The sequence below is a fragment of the Cygnus olor genome, chromosome 2 (genome assembly GCF_009769625.2).
Source record: "Cygnus olor isolate bCygOlo1 chromosome 2, bCygOlo1.pri.v2, whole genome shotgun sequence".
NCBI lineage: Eukaryota > Metazoa > Chordata > Aves > Anseriformes > Anatidae > Cygnus > Cygnus olor.
The window spans coordinates 26,140,058-26,163,087 of NC_049170.1; the positions used below are offsets into that span (position 1 = coordinate 26,140,058).

At 39.7% G+C, this 23,030-nt stretch overlaps 1 protein-coding gene across 2 annotated transcripts in view; it reads left to right on the forward strand.

Moving 5' to 3' along the window:
• COL1A2 (collagen type I alpha 2 chain) overlaps positions 1-20,852 on the forward strand; it is a 37,014-nt gene extending 16,162 nt beyond the window's left edge. For both annotated transcript variants that reach the window (XM_040549604.1, XM_040549605.1), the window contains exons 17-52: positions 217-315; positions 398-442; positions 547-645; positions 1,181-1,234; positions 1,336-1,443; positions 2,308-2,361; positions 2,465-2,563; positions 3,382-3,435; positions 3,828-3,926; positions 4,658-4,711; positions 5,425-5,478; positions 5,605-5,658; positions 5,757-5,810; positions 6,623-6,667; positions 7,537-7,635; positions 8,360-8,467; positions 9,366-9,419; positions 9,994-10,047; positions 10,570-10,623; positions 10,715-10,768; positions 10,873-10,980; positions 11,983-12,036; positions 12,129-12,182; positions 13,051-13,212; positions 14,141-14,248; positions 14,683-14,790; positions 15,409-15,462; positions 15,562-15,669; positions 15,884-15,937; positions 16,282-16,389; positions 16,993-17,046; positions 17,173-17,280; positions 17,711-17,957; positions 18,387-18,577; positions 19,631-19,873; positions 20,433-20,852. In XM_040549604.1, the coding sequence (XP_040405538.1) occupies positions 217-315; positions 398-442; positions 547-645; positions 1,181-1,234; positions 1,336-1,443; positions 2,308-2,361; positions 2,465-2,563; positions 3,382-3,435; positions 3,828-3,926; positions 4,658-4,711; positions 5,425-5,478; positions 5,605-5,658; positions 5,757-5,810; positions 6,623-6,667; positions 7,537-7,635; positions 8,360-8,467; positions 9,366-9,419; positions 9,994-10,047; positions 10,570-10,623; positions 10,715-10,768; positions 10,873-10,980; positions 11,983-12,036; positions 12,129-12,182; positions 13,051-13,212; positions 14,141-14,248; positions 14,683-14,790; positions 15,409-15,462; positions 15,562-15,669; positions 15,884-15,937; positions 16,282-16,389; positions 16,993-17,046; positions 17,173-17,280; positions 17,711-17,957; positions 18,387-18,577; positions 19,631-19,873; positions 20,433-20,579 (3,303 nt within the window). In that variant the 3' untranslated portion in view covers positions 20,580-20,852. The remainder of the gene's footprint in view (positions 1-216; positions 316-397; positions 443-546; positions 646-1,180; positions 1,235-1,335; positions 1,444-2,307; positions 2,362-2,464; positions 2,564-3,381; positions 3,436-3,827; positions 3,927-4,657; positions 4,712-5,424; positions 5,479-5,604; positions 5,659-5,756; positions 5,811-6,622; positions 6,668-7,536; positions 7,636-8,359; positions 8,468-9,365; positions 9,420-9,993; positions 10,048-10,569; positions 10,624-10,714; positions 10,769-10,872; positions 10,981-11,982; positions 12,037-12,128; positions 12,183-13,050; positions 13,213-14,140; positions 14,249-14,682; positions 14,791-15,408; positions 15,463-15,561; positions 15,670-15,883; positions 15,938-16,281; positions 16,390-16,992; positions 17,047-17,172; positions 17,281-17,710; positions 17,958-18,386; positions 18,578-19,630; positions 19,874-20,432) is intronic.
• The last annotated feature ends 2,178 nt before the right edge of the window (positions 20,853-23,030 follow it).

Genomic DNA, 23,030 nt, shown 5'->3' on the forward strand with positions numbered 1-23,030 from the left:
CTGTTGTTCTCATGTTAACCATCAGCTTCAATGGGGTCTACCTGGGCTTCAGTGCCTTCGAAATCCAATAAAGGCTCTCAGTCCTTTGGTTCCCTGGTCTCTGAAACAGGGACTTGTATTGTATTGTGTTCTTAATGTCAGGCAAATAAAGGATTGTTTTGCTATTGCCCTAACGTTGTGCATACTGATAGAGAGCTTTATCCTTTTCTCAAACAGGGTGAAATTGGACCTGCTGGTAATGTTGGCCCTAGTGGTCCTGCTGGTCCAAGAGGAGAGATTGGACTTCCTGGTTCCAGCGGTCCTGTTGGCCCTCCAGTGAGTAGCTTGCTAGTCTTCATTGTTGAATGGTGCATTTGAGACTCTGAATTAACCAGTATCATTTTTTCTGCCTTACTAGGGCAACCCTGGTGCTAATGGTCTTCCTGGGGCTAAAGGTGCAGCTGTAAGTACAGCCATACTTCCACTTGTTTGTTTTAAATTAAAAAAAAAAAAATGCAACAGAAAAGATAATGAGCTCACCATACATTTTCTCCCTCTGTTGGACAGGGTCTTCCTGGTGTTGCTGGTGCTCCTGGTCTGCCTGGTCCCCGTGGTATTCCTGGTCCTCCTGGCCCCGCTGGTCCAAGTGGTGCTAGAGGACTTGTTGTAAGTGACTTTCTCTGTTGCATGTCTTCATTTGAAAGCTGGACACAGTGTCCATCATTGTAAAAGATTTCCTCTAGATATATTTTTGCATTTAATGCAGACACTTTGATTGCTTCACTGTAATTAGGGCTTCACTATAATTAGGCATTGTAGCTCATTTGTGTTACACTGAGACTGAGGAGGTTAACTCTGTACTCCCTTTGAGTGCAAGAACTATTAAGCTCTGTCCATGTTGATGCTATCAAGAGATGTGACAGCAGTCTCACAATCAGGCCCTTAGGGGGTATCCTCAGTGGAGGAACCAGCCCTGAACACTTCATACTTCCATTACTGTCATTTCTAGACATCTTTAACATGTTCGTTTTCATGCCCATTAGGCCAAAAATAAAGTTACATTCATAGACCATCTATCAGAATAGAGACAGGCATGACATTGGATGATGAAAGATATTTTTGATTCATGAAAGCTGTACAGGTAGAAAAAGATTCTTAGAATGGCATGTAATTCTGTGATCTCTTTTATGTTGGACTCTAGGGTGAACCAGGCCCTGCTGGTGCCAAGGGAGAAAGCGGTAACAAGGGTGAGCCTGTAAGTATGGCAATGTGTGAGTGTTGTTTCAATGAATAAAGCCTCATAATACCTGCAACACAGCATCTGATTTCTTCTTTTTCTCTGTTTGGTTGAAATAGGGTGCGGCTGGCCCTCCCGGCCCTCCTGGTCCAAGCGGTGAGGAAGGCAAGAGAGGCAGCAATGGCGAACCTGGCTCTGCTGGTCCCCCTGGCCCTGCTGGTCTGAGAGTAAGTTCTCTTTTCATGTTCCGGAAGTAGAAACAAAAAGGAAAGAAGAAACAAAGCTAGGCTTTGCTAGACAAAGGCAATTTAAATAATTTAAAGTCATTAAATGCGTGTTATTGCAGCTAGGCAAAGCTCACTTGCCATTCTGAGCCTTTTGATTAGTTGGGAACAATCCTGTTTTTGCTTTGCATTAATGTTGTTTGCTATCTTATCCCTGAATTAATTATAGGTTGCTTTGTATTATCCATTGTGATGTGTATCCATTTAGTGAATCATTATTGATTTCTCTATAAACCTTCATGATGGGATTTAACTGCTTGAAAGAGATAATTGGCTCACAAATAGTGTGACAAAGGTTTCAATTCAGTGTCTTCATGGATGTCTAGCACCTGTTTTGCTGGGGGAGGAGATAATGCAGTGACTTTCAGGAGGCATGTGGCTTCATGCAGGAGCAGGAATTCAGTGGAAAAGGCTAGGAAATAAAGGCAGTGTTTCCACCATTTTTTTGATCGAGATCAGGATTCAGTATTGCACCTCATGTAGGTTGTGCAGAGTCAGATAAGCTAGTAATGCTCTGCAGAGAAGTGAAGGTGAAACGCTACCTGCCAGGTTGTGGAATCCTAGCTGTTGGCCACACCAACTGTTAAATTACACTGAACACTGAAAATGCTCTCCTAAAGCAGGTTAGAGTTTAAAGTGAGAGATTTCTTCACTGCTCATTGCAAATGTGTATTGTGAATGCTTAGAGCTGCACTTATGTTATAGTCAGTATACCTGCTTGAAGAGCTGAAATTTAATAAGTGTTATCCACCTTACAGGAATAGGTTTCTCTTTCCCTTTCTTGATTTGTTTTGTGTTCACTTGCAGGGTGTGCCTGGATCTCGTGGTCTCCCTGGAGCTGATGGCAGAGCTGGTGTCATGGTAAGACTTCTCCCAGAGTCACTATTTCCAAACCATCTTTTTATATACAGACACATGGTGCTTTTTGCTACCTCTGCCTAATTTTGTGTATTTATTTTGATAGGGACCTGCTGGTAACCGTGGTGCTAGTGGTCCTGTTGGTGCTAAGGGTCCTAATGGTGATGGTGGCCGTCCTGGTGAGCCTGGTCTTATGGGTCCAAGAGTAAGTTTGAACTGTGCAAAAAGAAAATCGCTTGCATTTGGGGGGATAAAATTATTCAGAACTCCAACTGCAAAAAAAGTCTCTGCTAACCACAGTTAGGGGATTTCCATCAGTCCATGGAAAAAATACCCGTGAGGAAATGATTAAGCAGCATCAAAATGTTAATTGAAATTCCTTTCTTTTGTATGTGGTAGCATCTTACTGCCTTGATCATGGAGCAGTATTCACTTATACTGGCTACTGCACTGACTTACAAGAGGGGTTCTGCTTATGATTATTTACACAATGTGATCATTAAGATCACAATTGTAGTGTGTCCTCTGTAACTAACTAAAAGAAGAGCAAACTCTATTAAAATATGAGATAATGTGAGATGGCTGATCTCAATTCTTTCAATTTTATTTTGCTCATGATTTCACTGAAAACAGCCATCTACTTCGGTGGTGCTAGATCCAGCCAGACTATTTCTATGTCAATGACTTTTGTCCTCTTTAATCTATTCTTTCCCTTCCTATCCCACCTCCCATGAAGTGAAGCTTTCAATGCATGTGTGAACTATTAAGCATCTTCAAACTCTCTATTAAAGTAGAGCCTAAATGAGTTTGAGTGAAACGGGTACTTACCTGTCAGTCATTTTCAGCCACATGGAGGCACACACCACCCAACTGAACTTCAGTTTAGATGTAAACTTAATAGGACATGCAGCCCTGTTTCCACAATGTATATCAACAACTTGGCATCTGTGTGTGTACGTGTGTGTAAAAAAGCTGATTAAATGTTGGACGCCTTCTAAAGACATGAAATCTTTCCTTTCTTAGGGCCTCCCAGGTCAGCCTGGAAGCCCAGGCCCTGCTGGCAAGGAAGGTCCTGTTGTAAGTACTCTGATTTTAATTCTGTTTTTCCAGTGCATGCAAAGCATAAGCATAAACTAAGATTTAAGAAGCAACGGTCTCAACACTGAGGTCTAATATGACTATGTAAAACCAGTAAGACTTTACTACCATATTACTCAGAAGATCAATAAAACACTTGCCATTCATTTCTGTGGGTCTTAGATCAGGACTATGTTCTGGGAGAGGAAGAAGAAATTCACAGCTCTATAAAAAGGAGAAAAAGGGAGGAATGCAGGTGCATGTGATGTATAAACAGTGTTTAAAAGTTAAATGGCATTTGCTTCCTGTCAGTACACTTCTCTCCTAAAACTGAACTCTCAGAACCAACTAAATTACCCCAGCCATTCAACATGTATTATTTATTTTTCTAGGGTTTCCCTGGTGCAGATGGTAGAGTTGGACCAATTGGTCCAGCTGGCAATAGAGGTGAGCCTGGCAACATTGGATTCCCTGGACCAAAAGGTCCCACTGTAAGTACAGTAGAGAAACTTCCTATTTCTATGAAACTATTTCCAAACTAAGTCGTAGGTCCCCAATCAAATACGTCTCTCTGTGTCCTGTACTGTTTACTGGATGGCATTCACTTACATTCAAGAGTTCCATCTTAAATTGCTTTCCAACTATCTAAAATGTGATTAAACAAAAAACAATTTTTAGGAATATTTGGACATTAAAGTGATGGTAGCTACATATATTTATCATTTCTGTATATACAATTCAGTAAAAGTTCTGTAAAAGTTGGACACAAAGCCTAAATTTCAGTTCCAGGGGATTGTTATTTCAAGGTGTAGTCCAAAGCTCACTCACTTGAGAAGAAAAGCTGTCAGTGATTTCAGTGGGGCTTTTGACGTGTCCCACAAGTAATGATAGTTATCTCCTGGATTTTCAGTGTTGCTTTACATGCACATGCACATGTAGGTATAGTGTCTGAAATAGGAATTTACATGGATTTTCAAGGGCTTGGATTACTATCTCAAAAAAATAAATGATTGGAGTTTTTGAAAAGATGACATTTATTTGCATAATTATTCTATCTAACTGGTTAAACAGGACAGATGTCAGTTGTTTTTTTCATTAGGGTTAAAGAAATGTTACAGTAAATCTTTCAGCAAGGAGAGTATCAGTCTCTATCCAGTAGTTTAGACTGAACCTAATATGAAGTCTTTGTTAAATTTTGGTGTTTTTTTCTTTTTGACTTCAGGGTGAACCTGGCAAACCTGGTGAAAAAGGCAATGTTGGTCTTGCTGGCCCACGGGTATGTGGATATGTCTTTTTTATGAAACTCCATAGAGAAAAACATAGATTTTCAAAGCCTCTGTAATAAGATAACACTTTCTTGTGCAAGCATGAGTAGGTGATGAAACAGAAAAGCACTTTAGAACTCATTCATACAGCTTCATGTCAGTGGGGATTATTACTTAAGGATTAATATTAGTGTAAATGAAAATTATCCCTACTGGGTATTAATTTAGTAATTAATTATGGGGTATTAGCTTCCTATTAAGAGGAGAAAATAGCACTTCCTGTGCAAATTTTTGAGGAGAGTGTATAGTTTCTAATTTATTCTATAAATTTCCAGCACTTTCTTACTGATAGTTGTAATTTAGTAAATCTTCCATGTGAGGGTTTCAATAATTGGTTTGTTCTGGGAAAAATACAGTCTCTCAGCCAGGTTCCTATATCTATAATTCCAAAGGAAGTTTTTGTAAGGATGAAGGCACTGCAGTTACTAAAACAAATGCAGTGTAAGCATCTCTAGTACATTAAATGTATAAGCATCTCCAGTGCTTTTTGACAGTGAAGCTCTTAGAAGCAAATAGGTAAGTCAAATAAACCTAAGACTTCAGCTTAAATGTACCAGTGTGAGTTCAAAAGATGCAGCCAGAGACCTTTGTTTTTGACACAGAGGTACTTAAGAGAGTTATAACAAATCAAAACTTTAACAGCTTTCTACTTGAACACATCTAGGGTGCTCCTGGTCCTGAGGGAAACAACGGTGCTCAAGGTCCTCCTGGTGTCACTGTAAGTAATAGACTCCACACAGATCCAATAGCTGATTTCTTTCATCAATGGGACTTCCCATTTTCAAATCCATTTTTCTGTATTTCTGCTACCAAACTAATCCCTTGTTTTTTTTATTCTATCCAGGGCAACCAAGGTGCAAAGGGTGAACAAGGTCCAGCTGGCCCTCCTGGCTTCCAGGTAAGTAACTATGTGCTCTGCCCAACTTTATCTGTTTTACAAAGCATGAAGTGCTTCTGCCTTAACTTTATTTGTATCCTTGTTTTTTTTACGCTTAGGGTCTGCCAGGTCCCTCAGGTCCAGCTGGTGAAGCTGGTAAACCCGGTGAAAGGGTGAGTGCCATACACAGTACTTCACAAGTATGGGCAGGTATTGCATAAGCATTATGTTTACAACTGCACATGTGGTGAAGCAAGTGCTTGTTGAATCCATTCGCAAAACAAAGTGATCTGTGTTATATGTAAAGTTTAATAGTCCCTTTTGTTAAAGGTAGCCATAAATGGAGAAGGTCCTCTGTCATTTGCAACATACTCCTTTTTTCAAAGTTCTGGTATGGAAAAATAAAACCAATCCTTTGCTTTTTGGGCAATAAGCAACAATATCCCCCACAAAAGACAAGACAGTACATGAATATTTTATTCCAAATTTCTCTTGAAATCTACAAGGTTCAGTCTAATTGGCATTACTCCAGTTGTATGGCTTTGCACATAACTGATTTCAGTGGTTTTACAATGGCGTACAACTGAGGTAACAGTGATAATTCATGCACCAAGTTCTGCACAGTTAATGTGTGGTGGAATCTGCAAATTGTGCATCCTATGCATCATAATCACCCTTAAATTTTATAGTTACACCATTCCATGTCCCATTGTAAAAGAATTTACATTGCATGTGCCTTACAAATGAGCTTGGAGTTCAGTAGCTCTTCACACAAGAAGTACAGCTATTATCATGTATGCTCTGAGATTTTTGTGCAGTTATATGAAAAGCATTTATGTATCTAAAAGATTCATTTTAGTCTGAAGATTTTCAATATACTGCTGCAATTTGAGAAGCATTTCTATTTACTGCTAAGAAACATTCAGTTTAAACTAATAATTTTGCTTTTGAAATAACTTTCATCAATCCGTCTCCTCTCTTCTAGGGTCTTCACGGTGAATTTGGTGTCCCTGGTCCTGCTGGCCCAAGAGTGAGTATTTCATCTGAAATCTAGTAGAGACTGTCTTAATAAAGTGTTCAGTAATAATATGAACTATGTACTTTTACAAGTTTCTCAAGACAAACAGCTCTTCTTGGGTACAGAACACAGCAGACTGACTACCCGGCAAGAGAACTTTCTCTGCTCTTTCCAGTTGTCAGGGTGCATGATTATACAATACACGCCAGTGTTAGTAAACTTCTAGACAAGCAATACAAATATTATCCAAGTAATGAGGTCCTGATGAGCTGATCTTATTTTTTATGCATTAACAGTCTTCACAATGAGAGTGTGGATGGCAAAAGACTGGTCCTACAGTGTTGTTCTGAGGCCTGGTACATAGGAGAATTTTCAGCTCCATTGTCTGTAGGTCGACTTAATCCTGACCAGTTCAGTGATACCATCCCTTGCTAGCCAGCTCCTGCCTCCCATGTAATGTCATTGTAAACAAATGGTGGGCAGAATCCAGAGCCTGGAATAGTCATTAGAAGATACTGCCTTCACTTCTCTTCACTCCCTTGCAATTATCTGCCCTCAAATTGATATCAGAAGCTCCATTTGACAACAGTATTCAAGTCATTATTCAAGAGTAAGCGCAGTAGCCAAAGTTCATGACCAAGAAGTACCTGTAATTTAATTGTCAGCTGTTATGATGCAAGACTTTGGTACCTTGCTATATTTGTGTCAAAAGCTAGAGACAGTTCTTCTGACCAATTTAGTTAATGTCCATAATTTTAATATTAATAATAGTTTTTTCAGCTAAAAATGCATCATAATGTCACTGCTATCAGTCAGTTCTTTTAAATCTCTAAGCTACAGACCAATTCAAGGAAAATCTCCAATCAGACTGTCTCTTGCAGGGTGAGCGTGGTCCTCCTGGTGAAAGTGGTGCTGTTGGTCCTGCTGGTCCCATTGGAAGCCGTGGTCCATCTGGCCCACCAGGCCCTGATGGTAACAAGGTATGTCTCTGTCTCTTCTAGCTGCTATTGCCTCACTGTTGAATTGCTGATGAGGGCAGTCAAAAGCCTTCTTTACTGAGCATAGCTGATTGCTGGTAATGGGTAACCTCCACACCATAGCCACTAGGCCATTACTTCAAGTAGTAAGGCTCCATGATAGTAGTAGTAAAGCTCACAGATAGTCCCCACTAACAGATTTTTTGTTTAGCTCTACAGAGTATAGAAGGGGAGCTCCTATTTGAAATCAGTTTGAATACAGCTTCTCATCTAGGAATACTGTTACTCTGATCCAGGGTTGAAGATTTTGGCCAAAATTCATACTAAGCTCTGTTTATACCCACCTGGGGCAAGATGTTCTTGAGTCTAGTAAGCAATATTTTCCCCAAAACATTAGCATGATAATGAGTGATCATCTACCAAGCTAACACTGTCTGGATGCTGAGTGTGGGGCTCAATTTTCAAGATTTTCACATATACTCTTTCTACAAAAGTTTACTTTAGATTGTGGGACAGACTAAAACCTCAGGAGTTCACAGAGTCAGGGTTCATGTCTGACATCTTCACTAGCTGAAAAAGTAAAATAAATACAATAGCTTGAGACCAAAGTCTTTTAAATAGACTCAGTAGGAGTAAGCAGAATGATGGTCTTAGTAGTAATAACAATTTTGTTCCGTATTGTATGAATTATTTCACTCTGTCTTACAAGATATCCTGTTGCTGCTAGGGTGAGCCTGGTAATGTTGGTGCTGCTGGTGGTCCTGGCCCTGCTGGCCCTGGTGGAATCCCAGGAGAGAGAGGTGTTGCTGGTGTTCCAGGAGGCAAGGGTGAGAAGGTAAGATTGGTGGTCTAATCTGCTTTGTTATGGCATACGCAGGTTTGGGAGATACCTGAATTACATTAGCTGGAAAAAAAAAAAGCAGGTTACCCAAATGACTTTCAAATATTGTGAAACTGTATTTCAGTGTTTCATTAATACTCCATGAATACAAGTTTTGTTGGTCCAACAGACTGACAATCTTTTGAGGTACTAAGGCTGTATTTTGATCTTTGCTCTTTGCAAATTGGTTTAAGTGGCAGTTAGTACTTCACAGGGTTGGGTAATGATCAGCTTACCTTTACCAAAGCAATATTAAATTTGTGTAGGCTTTACAGCAGGAATGGGCTTACAGATCACAAAGGACTGAATCTCTGATCAAATCCCTAACAGTTCAACTCCAGGTGCAGTGCCTATGACATGTAAATCAATCACAAAAATGTTGTGATTATATCAGATATAAATAAAATCAGAAACCATTTTAGCTGGCATAAGCAGTTTTATAAAGCTGTGAAGTCTAGTTAAGTGCAAGTCCTGTCGCAACCTCTGTTTTATTCATATAATTATCCTTGATTGATTTCTATCTTGTTAAGTACATCTTGTTCTAAATTCTATTCTGTTCATTATTTAAACTGTATACTGAGATTTCTGGAACTTAGATTTTTTCAGTCAAAACAATAGCCATTTAGTGTAAATGCAATTGTAAGGAACTTAGGATAAAAATTGCTTACAATTTTTTGTAAAATACTATGCACTGACGTGCAGGTTAATAAGTCTGTTCTCACACCAAACCCACCATGATATATATCTCTGTAATGCATGTATACTCAGCAAACAGCTCAGGGCTTCTTTCTTAGAAACTATTTTGTTCATTGCCAATATAATTGCTTTTTTCCTCTGTGTATGATTTTTCTAGGGTGCCCCAGGTCTGAGAGGTGATACTGGTGCCACAGGAAGAGATGGTGCTCGTGTAAGTATTCCTTGGTTCTACTTGAGTTTGCCTTGCTGCACTTCAGAACTTAAGTGACTAAAAGAATATTTAGGATTTTCATTTTCCAGTGTGTTTTATTTCCTTTTACAGCTGTTTGCTTTTGAGGCAAACTAGCATGATTATGTAGCACCTTATCCAGAGATGTTTGAATCTGGGGAGTGAGAAAAGCGATCACTTCTCATGCACACAAGCAGAGAAATGACATCAGCAGAGATCAATGTATTTCATAGACAGTTTTCAATGTGATATTGTCCTCTGGAAGTTTATAGGCTCAGCCCAAAGACAACCAATTCAAAAGGCAGCTTGTAAAAACACAAAATTATCATTAATTTGACATCTTGGCTGCCTGTCCTAGATTGCATGCTTTGGGAAGAAAATAATGGCATAGATTTTATTTGACAAAATCATGTGTCCTTTATATTAAGTGTTCTTTATATTAAAATACCTGCAAGAAAATCACATATCTATCTCCAGGAGAAAAGAGGAAAAAAAATTAAGTAGTCAATCTTGCTTACATATTGTCAGAAATGTTGTCCTGTCTCTTGACCTATAGGGTCTCCCTGGTGCTATTGGTGCTCCTGGCCCTGCTGGTGGTGCTGGTGATCGGGTAAGTCTATTCTTTGAACGAAAAATAATCTTGCTTGTTTATATAGTTTACCCACAGCAGGAGTATTGAAGATGAAGTGTCTAGTCTAACAAAAAACAATTCCAACTTGTTAGAGTGTAAGTTTTGTAAGTTTTTCACATCTGGAAGGCAAGACTTACTGGGATTTAGCCATAGCACCCATGTCTCTCCTTAAAAGGACAGGGAAGGGATAAACACCTATATGGCAGTGGTTTTTACTGCAAGAAAACTTTGATTTGGGCTTTATCAGAATTCCTTCCAGTTGAGGCTAATTGCCATGATCCTGCTCATGCAGTGGGAAGACATTCTGATATGGTGTTGAAGAACCACGCATTAACTCATAATGATTCTTTACCCTGTCCAATTGTCATCAGAAACTATTAAAGCAGTGCAAGTCAAAACAGAGACAAGTGGAGATTTACTTATGCATCTGTACCACAGGGTCTACTGTGTTCTGACTAGCGTGGTGTTCCCCCACATCATGTCTTCTGCCTTCTGTTTCAGGGTGAAGGAGGTCCTGCTGGTCCTGCCGGTCCTGCTGGTGCCCGTGGTATTCCTGTAAGCAGAAATTCCTTCCACTAGTCTTGTGTCAAAGACATGATGTTCAGAAAAATGCCCTCTTAAAGCCAATTCATTGTCCTCTCTTTAGGGTGAACGTGGTGAGCCCGGTCCCGTAGGTCCTAGTGGATTTGCTGGACCTCCTGTGAGTATTGTCGCTCTCTTACTCTTACTGATTCACACCATTCCTTTACTTTCTTTGTATGTTTTTCCAACTCCTTATTGTGTGTGTTTCTTTTCTGCCCATAGGGTGCAGCTGGTCAGCCTGGTGCTAAAGGCGAACGTGGACCTAAAGGACCTAAGGGTGAAACAGGACCCACAGGTGCTATTGGGCCAGTTGGTGCTTCTGGACCACCAGTAAGTGAACTGTCTTTGTAAAATGCGTGGTTCCTAACTGTGCTAAGCAAGAAATATGCTAGCCTGAAGGCCTTGAATTTTGAAAAGGTAATTAAAAAAAGAAAAATTTCAAACTAGGCTGTGAGGAAAGTCAGCATTCTGATTTTCACCCACTATATAAACTTTGTCAATCTATTTATGTGGGCTCAGATCGTGAGTCTGGAACTGAAAGGAAGAGAAATAAGTAAATAATTTTCAACTTGCCCTGAAGATCAGCAAAATCAGTCTATCTTGGACCATTCAGGGGGTGTTTGTGGGTAAGTTCCTGAGCTGAGGACCCTGATACCTTCCTCTCAAAGACAAGATATGCTGTTGCAAATTGAGTTTCAGTCCCAGTCATGCCGAAGCGTATGTGCAAATTTGTCTGTGCACCCACTTGCAAAAAGGCTTTTAATGTGCTTACACCTTTATAGCCCAAAGGTATCCACTACTTCACCTGCATGCAGCCCATTACTGGGGAATTGGTGGAAATAATGCAGAAAGTCAGGCCTTGGTCTTTGAAATACTGTGAAGTGTTGCAAGATAACATGGCTTGGGGATCTTACCATATGCTTTAGGGCAATACCAGGCCTTGGAAGTACATGGCTGAAGCAGTCATACTGTGCAAACAGAGGACTTCCTGGTTTTTGCCTTACTTCACCTTTCACCTTTTTACTTCCAGATTTGCTTAGATGTATATGCATTGGCAAGAGAGATTTCAAGGGAGATTCATTGGAGTCACAAATGCCTTATGCAACTCTTTGCAGTCCTTGCCATATTGATTTAAAACATACATGAGAATTTCTTACCCCTAATATTAGGACATAAATTCTGTTTTAGGGCCCAGTACTCCTCTCATTAAAGTAAATAACAAAATCATCCTTAACTTTTGTAAGAGTGAAATTGACCCCTTGACTTCCACTTTTTGTGAATATAAGCAGTCTTTGCTTGAATCACCTGTCTCTTTCAATCCTTCACATATAGGGTCCTGCTGGCGCTGCTGGTCCTGCTGGCCCTCGTGGTGATGCTGGTCCTCCTGTAAGTCCTCAGGCTTTTAACATTAATGTTGTTGCTTTCCATAAAGTCATTGTTTCCTTTAAACCAAATTTCCTTTTTACTTTTATTTTTAGGGCATGACTGGTTTCCCTGGTGCTGCTGGAAGAGTTGGTCCTCCAGGCCCTGCTGTAAGTAACTAATGAAAAAGTTTTAATGGGAGACAAATCCAAAGTTGGATTGGTTAGGGATAATCCTCATCTTAGTTACGTGGACTCAAAGTCTGACTGTACTGGAATTACTTCAGGTCTTTACCTGGATGAGAGTCACTTAACTGCTTAAATTCCCAGAGTGGGAGTTATGCATTTAGTATAGTTTTTTACTAGTCATCAAGCATCTGTCTGCATCTTGAAGTACCTAGACATTTGTAAAAATCTGGGGTTCTTTTGTTTTTATTCATTGAGAGTAACTACATTACCACTGAGTAGAATAACAAGGTTGTGACCTTCCTCAAAAAGTATGGAGAGATTACCTTGTGTCCACGCTTTCTAAAGTATCTGCAGTTCCATCCCCTGTCTGAAACAGGGCAACCTCTCCTTTTGTTTAAGAAGGGAGTCACTGCTGCTTTATTTCTCAGCCAAAAATTCTTATTTGATATTGACTTTTGTAAAACTTCCTATTCACAAGGGTGTTCCAACCATTAGGAAAAGGTATTTCTTTCCTGTATTTAAATATACTTTAAATCCAAGTATCCAAAGCAAAACAATCCTGTTGAAAGTTTTTTTCTCATAGACCTTATAGTTGTAATTAATGTCTCCAAAGCCAATCAATATTTTCATATAAATTCTGCCACATTCACTAGATATAGTGAATATATATTCAATAATTCTGATTCCAGCTATCCACTGCTAACAAAAGTAGTAGCAGTTGCTTTTCTGGAACAGCTGATAACTGGTTTATTGCAAAGTACCATTTCTGTACGTGGACGTAAAATGAAACCTGTTATCCCCAGTTAATTAGTCTATATTGTAATGATGTCATGTTCATACTCAATCCTAGGGCATCACTGGTCCCCCTGGTCCTCCTGGCCCAGCTGGTAAAGATGGTGCTAGAGGCCTGCGTGGTGATGCTGGTCCAGTTGGCCGTACTGGTGAACAAGGTATTGCTGGCCCACCTGGTTTTGCTGGTGAGAAAGGTCCATCTGGAGAGGCTGGTGCTCCTGTAAGTTACTAAGTATCACATCTCATTAAAACTATCTCTCTTCAAGTAAATGTTGCAGCTTCTAAGACTATTTTGGTACTTCTGAAGGGCTTTTCTCCTTTACCCTTAAATTTGTCAAAGCTTTTAAGCAGAAGCTCCACTGAGACTCAAGAAATTGTTTATAAAGATGTAGCTAAGAGTAAAGTCTTCGGTGTACTTGTCAGACATGCATTAACATTTTGTAGGTGACAGTTGAAAATTTGCTGTATAATGTCCAGTATAAAGCAAAAAATGTTCTAGTTTTATGTTGTAATAAAAACATAGTTGACGTAGAGGGCCTGCCTGTAATGAAGAATAATGAATAGGGTGATCAGTCAGGATGATTATTTAGGCCAAGTTTAGTAGCACGTGCTCAAATTTTAAGGAAATTGAAAAATCTCTTAACTAAACAGCCTTTGCCTTTCAAAGGGTCAGTAAAGAGCTCTAAGACTTGTCTAGAGATGTTAGGAACTGCCTATGTATCTTCTAAGGCTATCTCAGAATCAGATGATCACGGTGGAATCCCCTCACACAGTTCCCCTCACACAGTCATTTTCTCTGTACTGAATACCCCAGTTTTCATGCACCACTCACTGTTAGTGAATGGCAATGACTCAACAGATCTTGTCTAGAAAGGAGAAGCATATGACAGTTTTTCAGAAAGAGCACTTTCACTGTTGTGGAAGCAGTTGGGGAGGGGAGGTGTATAACCAGCATTACCTCCTCACAGACCTTTACCTTTGGAGTTTAAAGTTTTCTGCCTTGGTTACAAATTCTTCTGTGTGGGAACTGGCACTGACACACATTGAGATCATTGGAAAGCAGTCACAGAGCAGAACAAATGAGAAGTGTGAAGGGCCTTTAAAACCATTTTTTCTCTGTTAATATAAATAATGTCTTCATGTCATAGGGTCCTCCTGGTACCCCAGGTCCTCAGGGTATTCTTGGTGCTCCTGGTATCCTTGGTCTGCCTGGCTCTCGGGGAGAACGTGGTCTTCCAGGCATCTCTGGAGCAACAGTGAGTATATGTCTAGTTAACTGCTTTAAACGGGCTAGTGTAAAGAAAAATGAGGTCTCCTGTTAGGGAACACTATGGGACAGGAGATCTAGATTCTGCTGTTTCTGTTGCTCATGCAAACAGATGATAGTTATACGGAGCCTACAGACTTAGAGCAGCAGAAATTATTGCTTGCTACAGACAAGATTTGTGTCTGCAGGTGAGCATATTTTTGAATGGCATCAGAGGTTTTTGTTCTTAGCAAGGCATAGAGGCAGAAAATTTAGAAGGAAGATAACATTTTCTATAGTTAGATATGTTTCTCCTTGTCTCCTTGTTTGTTTCACTTCAGAATTGATCACAGAGAAATGTTTCTCTTAGATACAGGCCAAAAGTTCTATAAGACTGTTTTTGTTGTATTATGTCACATTTTATTACCACTGTTCCTGTATTAGGGTGAACCTGGTCCCCTGGGTGTTTCTGGTCCTCCTGGTGCTCGTGGTCCCTCTGGTCCTGTGGGTTCTCCTGGTCCAAATGGTGCTCCTGGTGAAGCTGGTCGTGATGTAAGCTGTCTTATTTCCTCTTCAGGATTGCTTTTGTTTTGAGCCAAAGACAAATACACAGAAAATCTGGATGCAACTGGTGGTTGTTCTGCTAGTGAACTTGTACCTTCCAATATCTTGGTGGCCTTGCTACCAGCTCTTCAGAGCAGTGAATAAATTTATCTATCTAACTTAGCCATCCAGGTTAGTAGTTCACCTTTAAGAAGGGTATCCATACAATGGCTAGACATAACACTTAAAAGATAATGTGTACATATTTTATTTTATCCTGTACAGATAACTATTATAAAGCTTTCTGTGGGCTATATCAGGGAAGCTTATTTGATAATCTGAGGACTCCAGTACTAACTTTTCATTTAGAGAAATAAAAGAACAACAACAAAAGTTTTTTTATTGATCTTGTAAAACCTAGAATATTTGAAGATTGTCTTAGTTTTCTGAGAACGTGAATGTAGGGACTCGAGGTGTCATCTGTAATGAAGGGTTTGTTATCTTCAAGACTTTAGCTATCTCACCTTAATGTCTTCTCAATCTCACTGGGAGCAATTAGGCTGACATACAGTTCTGTGTGATATGAATGTTGATGGAATTTAATATTTTTAAATGGTATTTTAACAGGGCAATCCTGGAAATGATGGTCCTCCAGGCCGTGATGGTGCTCCTGGTTTCAAGGTAATGTGTTCTTTCCTTCTATTTCATGCTTATGAAAGAAGTATTCCAATATGTGTAGGTCAGTAGTAAGTCTCTCCTCTTGTATTCCCTTGTTTCCAGGGTGAGCGTGGTGCTCCTGGTAGCCCTGGTCCCAGTGGTGCCGTGGGTGCTCCTGGTCCTCATGGTCAAGTTGGTCCTGCTGGAAAGGCTGGAAACCGTGGTGATCCTGTAAGTTTATGAGATCTTGCATTTTTTGATTGATACAGGACTAACATTTGTCCATCATACGTGTATACATTATACATCAAAACCCTGCAATATGTGGATAATTACTTAATAAATGTAATAAAGTAAAAAGTAATAAAAAAAATATGCTTAACATATCTGCAGAAAACGATGTACAATATACAGCAGTGACATGCATTTTCTTTTCTTGTTTCAGGGTCCTGTTGGTCACGTCGGTCCTGCTGGTGCTTTTGGTCCAAGAGGTCTTGCTGTAAGTCTGATTTCTAAGTACATTACTACATGCTTGCAAGAAGAGAAAACGTGCTTTATTATTAAGGGCTCACAACTGCGCTCAAGCCCAAAAAGTAGTGCTTAAAGAGATGTAAATATTTATAGACCTAGAATCTCGATCAGCCTTCTCTCCCCTGGGACCAATCCTGAGGCTCTTGAAGTTGACACTGACACGTTTCCTGGGTGTTTAAACAGGATGCACATAAGTAAATCAGGGGTAACCTATGCCGTAACGTAGAATGCTTGTTCTTAATTCCTGCTTTGAGAGTAATAACTACTTGAAGCCTTCTGTTCTGTTCCTCTGACATCTGTATCCCTTCCTAGGGCCCACAAGGTCCACGTGGTGAGAAAGGTGAACCTGGTGACAAGGGTCATAGAGGTCTGCCTGGCCTGAAGGGACACAATGGATTGCAGGGTCTTCCTGGTCTTGCTGTAAGTAAATGATTCTCAGTATTTTGACTTACTCCAGTCGGCAGCATCTGTCAAAGGCCATTAGATCCTCTTTAACATTCAATGCTCTCCACAAAAAATGTCAAGTTTTCATAATGCCATTGATAGTTGATCTTAGAACTGTGAATACTGTAAGCCATGAAGCTAAAGTGCATTTGACTACTCACAATTAAAAAGCTCTGCTTTTGTTTTAGTATCATTTCCTTTTTTTCTCAGAAATTGCAAAGCTTTTGTATCACAGAGAAGCAGAATTCATTTGTAGATTGTCTTCCATTTAAATTCTGGTATCCACTTTCGGAATTCTGACTCTTACTTTTAAAGGCTTCTGAGAAAATCTGAAGAAACAATGTAGAGACCTTTTTATATAGGTTATCCCTGTAAATATATCCTTTCACCCTCTCTCCTCCCTCCCTAAAACAGGCATTTTATATCCCAGCTCCACTAATGAATGCCAGTAGCCCTAGATTTCCATTCTGTGAACCCAAATACATCTGCTGATTATAGTTCCCTCTTGAATCATGCTAATACAATGTGTGGCACTGCATTTTTTAATGACGGTGCATTTGTCTTTCCCTTTCCCAATAGGGCCAACATGGTGATCAAGGTCCTCCTGGTAACAACGGTCCTGCTGGCCCAAGGGTATGTAAATATAAGAGCATATGTAAATAATTCTCCCATTGTTTTATGCAATAAATTTTTACGCTCCCATTTACAAATCCCTTTTTGTAGTGTTCTCTACTGTCGTTAAACTGAGTTTCCTTTCAGGGTCCTCCCGGTCCTTCTGGTCCTCCTGGTAAAGACGGTCGCAATGGTCTCCCTGGACCTATTGGCCCTGCTGGTGCACGTGGCTCTCATGGTAGCCAAGGCCCTGCTGTGAGTATAACTTCTATTTTGTTGTTTTAACACACTTCAGTCACAGTTACAAGAAAATAACTTCAAAAGCTTAATAGTTTAGAGAGACGTGTTTTCATTTGGGGGGAAAAAAACTTCCAAATGCTGTTGTGAGTTAACATTCAATGTTTCCTGAATAGGGAACATCTCAACGGTTCCCTAATAAACCTGAAGTCCTTGTTCATTTCTTATGGCCAGCCAGTATGTGCACAAAGATGTGGTAGCCCTACACAGTCAATCTTCTACTGCTTTAGCTCATAGTAGTCACCACACAACGGGTGCATAAATCCTTCCTCAGATAAGAGCTGAGAGTGCTAGGACTTTGGTAGGACAATGCATGTGTAGAAGCAGTCAGCTGAGAACCCTATTTATAAGAGAATGCTTCTTGTCTTTTGCTTTTGGAAAACTTTAGGGCCCCCCTGGTCCTCCTGGCCCCCCTGGTCCTCCTGGTCCCAATGGTGGTGGATATGAAGTTGGCTACGACGCAGAATACTACCGGGCTGATCAGCCTTCTCTCAGACCCAAGGATTACGAAGTTGATGCCACTCTGAAAACATTGAACAACCAAATTGAGACCCTGCTGACCCCAGAAGGCTCCAGAAAGAACCCAGCTCGCACCTGCCGTGACCTGAGACTTAGCCACCCAGAATGGAGCAGCGGTACGTTAGTGCCAGATGATTGCCCCTTCTGTCCCAGGGAGTCCTTTCAGCTTATTGGCTTTCTTTGATGAAGGGTATCCCTGGCCAACAGGTGAAAATACTAAATGACAGGTGAAGAAGTTCTGTCTGCCTTCATTGAAAATACTTATCTATGAGGTCATTCTGACAAGTTCTTCATATCTGTCGTTGTGCAATTATTGCAATAATTTTTCAAAATACAAAAATATTTAAGCCTAGTTTTTGAATAAAATTTCCTATATATTGACAATCTAAAATACGTGTTTCTCCCAACTGACACCCTAATATTTTACTTAGTTGTGATATTCATCACCTCTCTCTTGAGTTCCTATAGTCAAACTATGAAATATAAACTGAATGCAAATGTTAACCTCAATGGACTATTGTTCATATTTCTTTCCTCAATTACAGGTTTCTACTGGATTGATCCTAACCAAGGCTGCTCTGCAGATGCCATTAGAGCGTACTGTGACTTTGCCACTGGTGAGACTTGCATCCATGCTAACCCTGAGAATATTCCCACTAAGAACTGGTATGTCAACAAGAATCCCAAGGACAAGAAGCACGTATGGTTTGGTGAAACGATCAATGGTGGCAGTCAGGTAAGTGATATACTAGAGTGATTGTTTCCAACAGTGCTGTCTGAAGAATTCCCCATCTACTGTCTCTCTGAGCAAAACTTGGCTTAAACTCTTAGACGAAAACAGGAAAAGGGGAAAAACTACCTTTTTACCTTTTCTCTCAAGGGAACTCGGTTCCATTTCTGAGTTGAATCACAATTCACTAAAATTATTTCTTAGTATTTTTCTAACTTTTCTTGGTGTCTGCAAATGATCAATTCAGTATAAGTGGCTATTTCTAAGGGAATCCTGAACTGGAATATGGTACATTGGTATAAAGACAGTCCAGAAACTGTCTGAAAAAATAAGGAAAAACATCTTTGCTTATCCTTTTAATTGGGATTTATTTTTGATATATTGCACTGTCCCTAGATATTTTTATGACACATAATAGATCCTAAGTGTATGCTACAGTAACACTCAGAATTGCTGGTCTAAGTAAAACCAAGAAATACATCTACCTGCATGTTAGACAACAGCTGTTGAAAATCTCTTATGTACAATTAAGGAGACCTAACTACGTAACTCTTAAATGAAATTGAATTAGTCTGATGAAATCAGTGTCCCAAGTTCTTTAGTATAAGAACATAAAATTCATCACTGGGGTAGTCTAGAGTCCAGTTTCTCTCACTGGCTAAAAGCAAATGCTGTAAAAGAATATAAGAAGGAAACAAACATCCATAACATCCACAGACACTATTTTATTAAACTAAAAAAAAAATCAGGGTTTCCTTGATCCCGGAATTGTTTCTGTGTATTTATGGAAACAATAGATTTCTAATCCTCAAATGTCTGATCTCATCTTTAAATCCACATGAACTGCCAACAGCAATATTTTGGAACAGAGCTCTACAGCATAACTGCATCCACTCGTGCCTGGTTTTCAGCCTATTTCCTGGTAGTTTCATTTGGTGTTCTCTAGCTCTGCAGTTGCAGTAGGCAGACTTCTGTGATTTTTATGTTCCTAGAACAAACACTCGAACACCCACCTTTCCCCAGCAATACAATTGACTGTTTTCCTTTCTGTTTTTTCAGTTTGAATACAACGATGAAGGCGTGACTTCAAAGGATATGGCCACCCAGCTTGCCTTCATGCGTCTGCTGGCCAACCATGCCTCCCAGAACATCACCTACCACTGCAAGAACAGCATTGCCTACATGGACGAGGAGACTGGAAATCTTAAAAAGGCTGTCATACTGCAGGGCTCCAATGATGTTGAACTACGAGCTGAAGGCAACAGCAGATTCACTTTCAGCGTTCTTGAGGATGGCTGCTCTGTAAGTAACACGGAGCATGTGCACCATGATTGCGATAATGACAGAGTTGTGCTTTCGTTCAGGACTAGATTATCCATGAGATCAGCAAAATTTTACCCACTGAAGATAAGTAGCCTATAGAACTAACTGCTGATCTTTAACAAGCGGCAAGGACTGGGGTACAAACAAATCCTACCTGTACTGTGCAGCGTGGCATGAAAGAAAAGGCTTTTAAGAGGGACCAGACCCAAATTCTGTGTAAACTGAAGACTCTTTAGAAAGTAGTTCACAAGCTGCAGGAGGGGCAGGATTAAGTCTTCAGTATCTCAGGCAAGGCTCTCTGAGGATTTAGCATCAGTGTGAACAATATGGTAATGTAGAGCATCACACACTACTTCAGAAGATTAAAGTAAATGTTTCCTCTTTATCAGAGATATGAATGGTTTGATATGGGTATCTTACTTGCAAACAATGGCAGCAAAATTAACGTGAACTTCTTTCAGAAATTATCGAATCAGGTAGAACAATTCTCAGTACTATGAACAATGCAATAACAACTCTAATGAATCTTCTCTTGCAGAAAAAGAACAATCAATGGGGCAAAACGATCATTGAATACAGAACAAATAAGCCATCTCGCTTGCCCATCCTCGACATTGCACCTTTGGATATTGGCGGCGCTGACCAAGAATTCGGTTTGGACATTGGCCCAGTCTGTTTCAAATAAATGAACTAAAATTAACTTAAAGCCCCCCCCCAAAATTATTCTCTTTGTCATTTCTCTTTATAATGAAAGCTGACTCCTTCCATTCCTTCTGTTCATCTACTTGCTTAAACTCTGGGCGAAAGAGAAGGAGAAGAATTGATTGGAGCATTGTGCAATGAAATTTAATACAGCCCCAAAAGGACTTGGAAGTCTTTCAAGATTTTAACACCTTGCTTTGGGAAATGTCAACCTTTGTAAAGAAAAAAAAAAAAATAAAAAAATCATGAAAGTTTGCACCACTTGTGGCCTTTGAATATCTTCCACAGAGGAAGTTTAAAACCATGACTTCCAAAGGTTTAAACTACCTCATACACTAAACTAAGTGTGATCCACATCCTTTGTAGGCACTTCTCCATATCATATGAGTTACTTTCAGTTCCACTCAGAAGACAGTGGTGCTAATTTCATTATTACAGAGTATCTTTCCAATACTTGAACTTCGATGGTGCTAACAACATTTAAAATATTTCTTCTGTTTCTTTGAAGTCTGTCTCAAAGCTTAGAATGTCCTGTCTCACCCCAGCTTAAGCATGTGGATCATTTGTCCTCATCTTTGTCCTCTTCCTCCAAAATCAGGTGTGCCTGCTTTCAAATCTCATTTTCATCTTCTACAATGGGTAAAAAAGAATCATCACTTCTCAAAAAAAAGAAAATGTATTTTGTATATGTGAGATGTTTAAATAAATTGTGGAAAAAAAAAATGAAATAAAGCATGTCCAGTGTTCCAAAAGAAACTATTGAATGAGTAAAGTTACTTGCTTAGATACATCAGCAGATATTTATAGCTAGAATTTAAAGTACATTTCCATTATTGTAAGTATCTTTCTTAGCCTATTGCTGTAAAACCTTTGCTTGGAGCATTTAAAAACTGCTCGCAGCTGTACGCAGGGTGTGGTTGTCTACTTGACTCTTCATTTCAACATCACCTTTTGAAAAGTCCACAAGAAAATTAAAAATGTCATGCATCATTGTACAAGAACTTCAAAACCATAAGTAATTCTTTTTTTTTTCCAAATTTCAAGCAAGATTAATGTCTAAAAGAAGGATCATTCTCTTGTTTAAGGGTAGCAGGAAAATGAAGATTCTGTCTTGTTGAAAGCTGTTTGTTGTTGAGAGAGTTGTGCTGGCTGACATTCAGCAGGACTGTATGTTTTTGAAATGATATGCAAAAGTCAGAGCAAGGCATCTCTAGATTCGGTCATCTTGTCAGGAAGATCAGGCTTTGTTAGGCCCTTTTAGTTTATACAGTTGTGTACAAGATTCAAATTCATCTACTGTTAACTTTAAAATCACAAGAAACACACTAAGATCCAAAGACTGTTCTTTGCTGAGAGCTTGTAAGATCCTGTTAAGATACTGCTATCACCCAGTGCTTTTCTGAAAGCCCTAAATAAATTGTAGTTTAAGCAGCTGTGGGTTTGGAATCAGAGAGAACTTGAGAGGTGCTGGAGAGAAACCACAAAAGGCAAGGAGGACAACAGCAAGAGCAGGTAAGGGGGGGAGAGGCGAGGCAGGCTTAATCAGCAGGATCCTCTAAAGGGAAACCTGAAGAAAATATCCAGAAGAAGGTCCTTGTAAGCCTGAAGACAGCCCCTGAAGGTTAGTGGCTGAGAATCCAAAGGCAGCTTCAAAGGTTGCAAGGAGGAATAAGCGCAAAAAACTGTTTCTAAAGGAAGCTTTTCATTCTTGCACACAACTGACTAAGGAAAAAAAAGGCAAAAATTAAAACCTGGCCCTAGGTGCAGCTGCTGTGTGCCTACAGCTATGTGCCAAATTAATACAAGAATTGCCGTAATAAAATACAGCCCCTTTTTCTCTTAAGTGAATAAAACATAGTTTCATGTAAATACCTACTATTATTCATGGGACCGTGATGACTATTCAAGCGTTAGTATTTCAATCATTGTCTTGGTACTTAAAAATCTTTGTTGTTGCTGTTGTAAAGAAAAGAAAATTAAATTATTAAAATGTTAAGAGTTTGTTTTCTCACCTGGATTATCTAGAAGCCAGGAATTTTCTACAAGGACTGAAAAGATGCTTCCCTGAGTCCATGTAATTCACTAGGAAGTATGCAAGGGTTATTGCTAGGACTGGGACGTGGACTACTGCTGCCTGTACTTTGGGGTGGGGGGGAGAGAAAAAAAAAAAAAAGAGAGAGATTTTGAAAGGAAACTCCAAAGGGAAAATGCTCTCTCTTCTGGCATCTTCTGATTTCTCCTGTTCTCTCTCTCATCTTTTCCACGGCGCTTCCTGACGGCCTCCTGGTAACATCCAAGCTCTTGTGTTGTTGTACCTTTGCTAACAAGGTGGGTTCATCTGGAAATCAAACTGGAAGAAAAAACATAGCACCCACCTCACAAGCTGTGTTAGCACCCAGAAGATACTCAGTTTGGCCCGTGGGTTTTGAGCTCA